Source organism: Diabrotica undecimpunctata, chromosome 1 (assembly GCF_040954645.1).
Source record: "Diabrotica undecimpunctata isolate CICGRU chromosome 1, icDiaUnde3, whole genome shotgun sequence".
Classification (NCBI taxonomy): domain Eukaryota; kingdom Metazoa; phylum Arthropoda; class Insecta; order Coleoptera; family Chrysomelidae; genus Diabrotica; species Diabrotica undecimpunctata.
Window position 1 is genome coordinate 89,956,612 of NC_092803.1, and position 11,270 is coordinate 89,967,881.

Below are 11,270 nucleotides of genomic sequence, written 5' to 3' on the forward strand. Positions count from 1 at the left end.
GTTAAATATTCCAAGTATAACTATAACAATTTAATTGACGGTGTTTTCGCAAACTCGGGAAGTTGAAGTGAGATTTCTAGCACGGAATTAAGTAGCTATCTGGTAAATAATAATTCTTTATCTTATAAACATTAGAGTATTTTATCTATATCCTATTATTCAGATTCATTATTTCATATTTTAATATAGTATTTTGTCCAAGGCCATTATATTTTTACTCTATGTGAAGCAAGGTCACGCTACATCCGATTGGATGGGTTTTTTTTATCTACCATAATTATCTTTTTGCTCCGGTTTCTTATGCTGAAAGAAACTTTCCTCACTTCTTCTTTGATTTCTTTTTATCAATATTGAGATTAGAAGTAACGGGGAATTGTTTTCAGCCACCTACCATGGAATTATAAATTTCCCTCAGAACATCCGAGGGAGAGTACCACTTCAACTCTATTAGAATCAGGGTCATTGGGACAAGCCACAGGGGGTATTGTCTACTCCACCCTTATTTTTTCTCCAGCCTACACCTAGAGGTAGGGCAGGACAGTCATCATCGGAACTGAGCCAATTAGCACCAGCTCCGTGCTAATTTCGGACCTCAAGGAGGACTTCGCTGGGACACCGAAGCCATTCGGGAGTATCCTTCCAGACAACTGTTTCACCTAGGAGGACAGTTGGTTTTTACTTCAGAACTATATATATATATATATATATATATATATATATATATATATATATATATATATATATATATATATATATATATATATATATATATATATATATATATCTTGTTTCACCAGTTCTAGTTTTTTATAACATATATATAGATATTAATTAATATAACTCCCCTTGGTGTAAGGTATCGGTAAGTTTGAGCTCAAATTCTACCCAGAGATTATCTTCCATTGATACCTTACTTATTCATCGATACCTTACACGTTGAGCCATTTAGACGCTACAAGCTTAGTACCGTTTTGGTAATGTCTTTGCATTTTGTTTTTATCTTAACATATTCATCACCACCTCTCCTTTCCATCGATACCTTGCCCGTTGTTGTACGTTGAACCGTTTAGACGTTACAAGCTTAGTGCCGTTTTGGCAATGTCTTTGCGTTTTGTTTTTATCATAACATATTCGTTTCCACCTCTCCTTTCCATCGATACCTTGCACGTTATTGTACGTTGAACCGTTTGGACGTTACAAGCTTAGTGCCGTTTTGGCAATGTCTTTGCATTTTGTTTTTATCTTAACATATTCGTTACCACCTCTCCTTTCCATCGATACCTTGCACGTTGTCGTACGTTGAGCCGTTTGGACGTTACAAGCTTAGTGTCCTTTTGGCATTTACGTTTGTTTTTGTATTGACGTATTTCCCATCTCCTCCCTGCTCCAACGAGCCCTCGTACGTCACAATCAAACCAATAACAACGGAGATACGATATAGCGCCGTTTTGGCACAGTATTTGCGTTTGATTTTTATCTTAACATGTTCGTTACCCCCTCCCCTTTTCATTGATACCTTACACGTCACTATCCGGTATGCCGTCGCGCCTCCACCACAAAAAGAGCCAAAAATGACCAGAATGGACCTTAGATTTTCTTATGGAGATTTACATGGGAAAATGACCTGTTTTGGGCATAAATCGGCATAGCCCCTTTACTTGTTTGTTTTTGAATAGTTAAAAAAAGTGTTTTATATACAATGACGTATAGGTACGTAAGAAAAAGAAGTAAGAGTAAGAAAAAAGAAGTACTTGTGACTCGTTTCGAAAAAATATATAAATATATTTTTTTATGGGTTGGAGTCAATAAAAGGACTATTGGTAAACTATTCTTTATGTCAAGCTTTGAATTGTGTTTACAATCTTTATCAGGAGCTTCAAAAAAATATATAAAAAATCTTACAAAGTGAAACTAGAAAAATAAATTTTAACTCACCAAATAAAATTAGTTTTGTTAGTAAATCTAAACTGCTAAACATCTTAACCATTTTAAAAAATATCTAATAAATTTTTCTCTAAATTTAGTAATTTTGAAAACTTGTTTAACAAAAATAATTCAATTTATAAATAAGTTAGAATAGCGACCAATTACAAATAAGCCTCAATGTCATGAATGCCAACTTACAATTTTCATTTTTGACAATAATATTGCCAAAAAATAAAATTTTGTTTAAAAATTTTTTTTTATTTAGTAATAAAAAAGAAGATTTATTCATCATTGATAGATGTCTAAACAATGTAACAAGTATATGGAATATTAAATTAAAATGTGATATTTTAATGAATAAACTATAGAGAAATAATATAATTATAAATTTTGCTTAGATTTTGAATTTCTGATCTGTTGTTTAAATTATTATCACTTCTGCTAATAAAACCATTTCTAAAAAAGTTCTTTTGAATTTATTACTTTCATTACATAAAATTTTAATTTTATCAAAATCCATAATATGGTCTTTGTCGATTACATGCTCTGCTAAAGCACAAGATGGTTTTTTAATTCTACAGTCACTTTTGTGAGAAATAATACGGTTTGACAGATTCTTTCCGGTCTCACCAACATACACAGCTTCACACTGAGTACAACTAATGCTATATACTACATTTGTTTTATCTGGAATATAAAGATGAAATTGTTTTGATGTTCTTTGTTGCTATTTTTATATTGTCAATAACCTTTAGTGTTTGTATTAATTTAGGTGTTAATGATGGTATAAAAGGTAGTGAATGATAATAGGTATTCTGATTATTGGATACAATGTTCTGAGATTTAGCAAAAAAAGTTATTTATATTAAAAATATTAGAAAAAAGCATCCTATGTAGCATATCTGGAGGATAAGAGTTCTCAATTAAAATATTTTTTAACAACTGAAAATCTTCTTGTAGATAATCTGGATAGGAAAGCCCTTAAAACACGTTCTTGTAATCCTATTATAAGGTTCATTTTCATCTTATTTTAATGATGTTAGTAATTTTTTTTATCATCTTATCAATCAACTCAAGCTGCGTGCGGAAGAGTACATTCACTTACGAGACGCTATTAACAACAACGCCGACGTCGCCGAAATTGGTAACTCTGTCATTTTACCATCATCGTATATAAGCAGTCCACGTCATATGCAAGAATATATACAGCATGCTATGGCTTACGTGCGTGAATATGGACGACCGTGTTTATTTATCACGTTCACATGTAATCCAAAATGGCCAGAGATTACATCTTTGCTATTGCCTGGCCAAAATGCAATACATCGTCATGACATTGCAGCACGTGTATTCAGACAAAAGTTGAAGTCTCTAATAAGTTACATTACTAAATTACATGTATTCGGTCCCACACGTTGCTGACTGTATTCAGTTGAATGGTAAAAGAGGGGATTACCTCATGCGCACATTTTGGTTTGGTTACTCGACAAAATCCATCCTGAAGAAATCGATAGTATCATTTCTGTGGAAATTCCAGATCCGTCTACTGACCAAGTGCTGTTTGATATTGTTACAGCAAACATGATCCATGGTCCATGTGGTACTCTTCATCGTTCATCGCCTTGCATGGCAGATGGAAAATGTACTAAAAATTTCCCTAAAGATTTCACTAATGATATGATAACAAATACTGACGGATATCCAATATATCGTCGAATAAGTCCCGATAATGGCGGATACTCATTTATTCAAAATATCAGCAACACAGACATTGACATTGACAATCGTTGGGTGGAGCCGTATTCACCTCTGCTAATCAAGACATACAATGCTCATATTAATGTTGAGTTTTGCAGTTCTGTGAAGAGCATCAAATATATTTGCAAGTATGTCCATAAAGGCAGTGATATGGCTGTGTTTAGAGTAGAAAATACTAATGTAAATGCTCCTCCAATGAATAAAAACGATGAAATTACGCTCTACCAAATTGGACGGTACATCAGCTCCAATGAAGCTGCTTGGCGTATCTTCGGTTTTCCAATTCATGAACGGGATCCAGTAGTTGTTCATTTAGCCGTCCATCTTGAAAACGGTCAGAGTGTATTTTTTACGAACGAGACAATGATTGACCGTGCTACAAATCCAAATTGTGTAATAGTATGGATAATTTTGGTGCCTTCGCAAGAACATTACTCTATTCACAAGTACCACAATATTTCACATGGGCTCAAACAAAAAAATGCCCCACAAGCAAGGCTCACCAGTTGATGCCTGTCTCAATTTATTTAAATCGAACGCTTTGGGGCGATTATTTACAGTTAATCCAAGACACACTGAGTGCTTTTATCTTCGACTGTTGTTGGTTAATGTTACTGGCCCATTATCATTTCAAGATATACGTAAAGTGAATGGGCAACAGTATCCAACATATAAAGACGCATGCCTTACACTTAACTTGCTTGAAGATGACAACCAGTGGGAGTGTATGCTTGCTGAAGCTGCATTGAACTGTACAGCAATACAAATTCGTCTACTATTCGCTATAGTGTTGACTACATGTTTCCCAGCTCGAGCACAAGTATTGTGGGATAATCACAAAGATTCAATGACTGATGATATATTGCATCAACATCGTACACGGTGCAACGATCTAACGATAACATTCAGCGACGCTATGTACAATGAAGCATCGATTGCTATTGAGGATCTTTGCATTGTTGCATCATCGGGCAGTGCGGCAACTTTATTGGATGGAGGCAGAACAGCTCATTCAGTATTTAAGCTGCCACTAAATATTCAAAATAACCCTGACGCAGTGTGTAACATTAAAAACAATCGTCCATGGCTACCGTGCAAAAACAGTGTAAAATTATCATCTGGGATGAATGTACTATGGCATACAAACATTCAATTGAGGCGTTAAACAGGATATTGAAAGATATTAAAAACAACGACAAACTATTTGGCGGCACTCTGTTGGCGCTTTTAGGTGATTTCAGACAAACATTTCCCGTCATTACACGTTCAACATACGCTGATGAGATCAACGCTTGCTTAAAATCATCTCCATGGTGGCGTAATGTTGAAAAAGTACAGCTGAAAGTAAATATGAGCGTTCAAATGCTTCTAGATCCATCCGCTGAAACATTCTCAAAACAACTCTTAGATATCGGTGATGGAAAAGTTGCTACAGATGAAACTGGATACGTAAAATTACCGACCGATTTCTGCACAATCGCTGATTCGCAAGATACTCTCATTGAACAAATATTTCCTGATGTACACACACAGTACATAAATCAGGAGTGGCTTGCAGAAAGAGCTATTTTAGCAGCAAAAAATGCAGACGTCAACAATTTAAATTTGAAGATACAACAGTTGTTGCCAGGAAACTTGGTATCATACAAATCTATTGATACAGTTTGCGATGCCAGCGAAGCTGTCAATTTTCCCACAGAATTTTTGAACCCACTGGATTTGCCAGGCATGCCACCGCATAATTTACAATTGAAAGCTGGATCTTCAATTATCTTGCTTCGTAATTTAAACCCGCCACGGCTGTGCAACGGTACGCGATTAGTCATTTAAAAATTGATGAAAAACGTTATCGAAGCCAGCATTTTAAATGGCAAGTTCAAAGGTGAAAATATATTAATACCACGGATTCCTATCATACCTACAGATGTGCCAATTCAATTCAAACGAATTTAGTTTCCGATTAGATTGGCATTTGCAATGACAATCAACAAATCCCAAGGCCAAACGATGTCTATTTGTGGCTTAGATTTGAGTACACCATGTTTTTTACACGGGCAATTGTACGTAGCATGCTCTCGAGTGGGTAAACCATCCAGTTTGTTTGTGCTCGCTAAAGATGGGCTAACAAAAAATATTGTTCACGCTATAGCATTAAGAGATTGATTTTGTTTGTTAGGGTTACTATCGTAATTAATATGTGATATGTAATTTTAAGTAATAAACTATAATAGCTTGAAAATAATATTGTTTGGCGTTTGTTATTTTTATATTCCCTTATCGTTCATAGCGCTCCTCGCCCACTTCACGCATATACCACATACTTACACACTTATAATAAGTAAAGAACTTTTTGTCTACACTAGAATTTATCTAGAAACTAGAAATAATTTATAAGGCAAAACAGCGTTTGCCGGGTCAGCTAGTATATATATATATATATATATATATATATATATATATATATATATATCTACGGAATAAAGTGGACTGAGCCCATGTTAAAATTCAGGTTCAAGTGAGCTCCGTGGTCAAGTGGCAACCGATATACGGAGCTCACTTGACCATTCCATAATATTGGCTCTGTCGATTCGTCAACATGAATAGTTTCATAATTTTTAAAAATTTTGTGGAGCCCCTAAGTACCCCTGTATCAATAATGTATATCGCTTAGTTTACGTGTATATATTATAGGGGTCGTTCAGATCTTTTTCCCTGTATATTGGAACCATAAGTATATCGGTTTAAGTAAGCTCTGATAGTTTGGCAACTATGGGATTGAGCCGTTTATTTCCAGCGTATATTCTAAACGGTTCATACAGACTCCTTACTTTTGTTATACATTTTATTTAAGAATCCGGTTAATAAGAACTTCTTTTATATCATCCATTGTTTTATGATATCTTATATACAGGTTTTTTATTATTTTATTTCTGGTTTTCTCTGTGTACTACATATAATTCTGGATAGAAGGTTATCTCAAAATAAATATTTAAGTGCTAAAATAGATATTTTTTTGTTAAAATGGGTAGTAGTGCACAAAACAGGGAAGAATGATTAATTTATCTAACATGAATTATACCACTTCACCAATATTACATATTTCTGAATGTTTTATCTTCTGTTTAGGGGTAATTTATGTAATCAATATAAGTGGAGTTAGTGTCAAATTTGCAATGATCTTTATAAGTAATAGCTTACTGACTGTACTTTACATGTTCAGTTCACATAAATAAACCTTGTCCCTTCAGAAAAGATCGATTTAAATGGTAAAGTTAACTAAGAAAAGGTGATGAGTCTTGTACCACCCCACATTCATACAAGTTAACCGGTGTTTGCAGGCAAGAGTCCTCTTGGCAGGTTTAAGGAAGATAACTACCATAAGAAAGTTCCTTTCGAGGGATCAGATGGCGAGGAGCAGCTTATTTTTGTTTGTATATCTTGCAGATGTGTTGATCTAGCCAGTTTTTCCTCGCTTCTAGTCATAAAATGGGCTGGTATTCGTGGAGTAAATGTGAAGAATCTGGACTTTGTTTCTTTTAATCTCTAGCTATTTATCTTCGGATATTAGGTGGATTGATAACTACGATATTGTAGAGCTTATGTATGGATGTGAGTCTTAATATTCGCTGAATTTGTCTGACTAAATTTATAACTAAATCTACGTGTTAGGTATGTGTTGGTCTCACTCATACTATCAAGGTATATTCGGCAGCATAGAGTTCAAGCGTCTACGTTTTAAGGGTGGAAGGATGTGCTTCCCATTTTTAGCTGACAAGTTTGCAGAGAATATTATTTTTCTGGTTCTAGATTGCCATTTGGTTTTAAACAAAGTTCTGTGAATGACAAAGTGTGATAGAAATTATCTTCAAGGTATTTGTAGCAAGTCCAGAGTTTAAGGATTTCATGACACTATTGGTTTAGATATATGTTCAGATTTGTGAAAGTGTCTCTGTTAGGGACGTTGAAGGAACACACCTGACTTTTTCCGGGGTTTGGCTTAAAATTAATTCATAATCTATTTTTGTTGTGTTTAAGGTATGATTTAGATTTTTCGTGACTTCCACCAACAAAAGTTTTTGGCTGTGCAACAATAGATGTATCGTCTACATAATAACAGTCCTAGTATTTACTGGTATGGGTTGTGTAAATGTTATACAGAGTAGGTGCCATTACAGTACCCCAAAGGAGACCATTTTTCTACGTTCTCCATCTGCTATTCTTACCGTTGAGTGATACGAAAAATCATCTGTTGTGTAGGCATACGCGGATAATACAAGTGTGTTTATTACCTAAGGTAGATATTACATAGATTTTGGAAAAATACTCTATAATTTAAGGTGTCGTAAGCGGCATTTAGATTGACAAATACCACTCCTCATACCTGATATTTTTCGTATTTCTCTTCGCTGTGTTGGGCAAGATTTAGTATTTGTGACGCATATGATCTACCCTGTCATATATAGCCACTTTTGTCTTTTAATTTGAGTTTTTCTTCTATTATCGGTTTATATTAAGGATCATGTGCAGAAGTATTTTGTATAGCTGACAAAATAAATAGATATATTGGCCGATAGTTTTTGTGGTCGTTGGAGTTTTTGCCAGGTTTAAGCAAGGCAACAACTTTGTCTTTGCTTGTCTACAGACTTTGGATATTAGCCATTGTTGTAATTTTGGTTCAAATTTTATTTCGGGTATTTCGTTACAATATATATATAAATATATATATATATATATATATATATATATATATATATATATATATATATATATATATATATATATATATATATACATATATATATACATATATATACATATATATATATATATATATATATATATATATATATATATATATATATATATATATATTGTTATGGTGTAATTATTTGTGAATGATGAGCAATGAGTGTTTTTAATAATATAGGGTTTTTATCGCGGTTCTCAAAGAATTAGTTTGTAAGCACTTTTTAAATTATCTTTATTATATCTATTATGAAACACACATATATATCTAACATAACCAATGTAAAATTTAAAATAAACTATCTTTAAATTAAAATTCTTATTAAACTAATTAAATTCTATAGACAATGTAAAATTTAAACAAACTATCTTCAAAATTGAAATTGTTATGACACTAACTAAATTATATTAACAAAATTTTGTACCTTTCTTTCACTGAATGCCTAAATTAACTGTTTTCCACTATATAGATTCTAATCACCACTCAATGTCTTCTCGGTTATCCTTGTTTTTGTGAAATTACTTTTTCCAATTATCAGCTTCCACCAATTTAAAATATATTTCTTCTTAAGAATTTATAAACCACCAAGCAAACCAGCAAACAGCATTTATATTTATTCTTCTTTTCAATATACCAATATCCAATCACCAAATATATTATATATTTATATTTATTCTTCTTTTCAATATACCAATATCCAATCACCAAATATATTATATAATTTTAATATTCAATTAATACTTCTTCCATTATCCAATCACCATTTATACATAACATAATTTTTAATCTTCAATAATATTTTCTTTATACTGTTTCTTAATCTTCATTTAACTCACTGTATTGAACAATTGGACCTTCTGACTATCTTGAACTTACTGAACTGTAACTGATTGACTGACTCTAACTAACTTTCATACTAAAACTGGCCATCTTGAATCCAAATCACCGAGTATTTATACCTTTTCAATCTTCCAGAATCATCTGGTAAGAAATCCTGTTCGATTTGTTCTATTCCCTCTATATGAATGTTCTGGAAAAAGTATATGTTCGATCCACAGACATAACCATTATTCGAGAAAGTTCTTCCGTAAACAAAGGTCAAATTCTGTATTCTGGAGAATTCTTTAATTTTCTATTGATAATTTTGTTGACATTTAGGCTTTTCAGATCAGAATATACACTTAAATCAGTAACTAACACTCTAATTTAATAAACTACACATTTTAAACAACATATTATTATAACCCCACTTTATATTCGTAATTATTATTTAAACGTAACTTTAAAGAGTATTTTTGGTTGCCTAGTCACATGGCTCACTTAAATATATCTACAACATTATAATTACTAAAATAAAACTTTTTTTACACTTATTACATGCTAATTTCTTAAAAATGCCCTCACATAAATAATTTTTATAAAATTTTCTAGTATATAACTTATTAAAATAACCAAATACTTTTAATATCTAATATTATCTAGTATATAACTTATAAATTAATTTTTTTAAACACTAATCATCTCAATATATATATATATATATATATATATATATATATATATATATATATATATATATATATATATATATATATATATATATATATATTTTTAGTGGATTTTCTTGGGCTTAGGTTCATAAAAAAATTTGATTTGATACTAAGGCATTTTCATATATTTTTTCGACGTTTCGGCAGGAAATCCATGCCTTTTTCAAGAAGTAATATTGACTAAAAAACATTTTATGATAGACATAATACGATTTAAAAGTTAAACTTTTGACTTGCCAAGCATGTAAAAATTTGTTACTAACAAGTAGACGTCACAATTAAAATAACATTAAAACATAGGACATACCCACTAAGTCACTACATGTAAAATATATTTTAGATCTAATGTGTTGTTTATTGAAGTTAGTTTATCGTTTAAACAACCAGTTATTTTAACATCATAGGCGTTCTGAGATTGTCTTTTTATGTGTTTTTAAATTAAGTTAAAATATATTTTGTTCAAATTTTTGACATCTTTTTTATCATTTATTGCATTATTATTTTTTTTTATTTGTATAGACTCTAGAAGCTCTCTCTTTTTCCTGTTGGGTTCACTTTTTAGGATCTTGGTTTTCTCAAAATCAAATTTATGTTTTTTTTCGTTTTCATGTTTTGTGAGGGCGGTTGAGTTTTTTTTGTCATATTTGTGGGAACGTATTCTTGAGTTAAGTAGCTGACTGGTTTGTCCAATATAAACTCCATCACAATTCGAGCAGGGAATTTCATATACAACATGCGATCTTTTTAATAGAGGGGTTTTTGTTTTTAATCTTGTAAAATTCTTTTTCAAAAGATTGTGCCCTTTATGAGCAACCATAATATTATGTTTGGACAGAAGATTTGCAATTTGTTCTGATAATCCTTTTATATAGGGAAGAGACATATAGTTTTTCTTTACCGTGTTGGTTTCATTGTTATTATTGTTATTGTAAAATTTATGCAGTCGCGATTTGAAAGTGTTGTCGATAAGGTGGTGTGGGTATGAATTAAGTATTAATAGACCTCATGACTTTAAAGAGTATTTTTGGTTGCCTAGTCACATGGCTCACTTAAATATATCTACAATTACATGCTAATTTCTTAAAAATGCCCTCACATAAATAATTTTTTTAAAATATTCTCGTATATAACTTATTAAAATAACCAAATACTTTTAATATCTAATATTATCTAGTATATAATTTATAAATTAATTTTTTTAAACACCAATCATCTCAATACCCCAAAATTAAATTTAAAATAAATAATTTACTTATTATTTTTTTAAATATTAATTTTTTTATCCACAT

The 11,270-nt window shown here is 31.6% G+C and overlaps 1 protein-coding gene across 1 annotated transcript; it reads left to right on the forward strand.

Annotated features, from left to right (window-relative positions):
- Positions 1–4,767: 4,767 nt before the first annotated feature.
- LOC140433356 (uncharacterized) lies at positions 4,768–5,514 on the forward strand. The gene has a single exon (XM_072521382.1). It carries the CDS (start codon positions 4,768–4,770, stop codon positions 5,512–5,514), a length of 747 nt encoding a protein of 248 aa, XP_072377483.1.
- Positions 5,515–11,270: the final 5,756 nt, after the last annotated feature.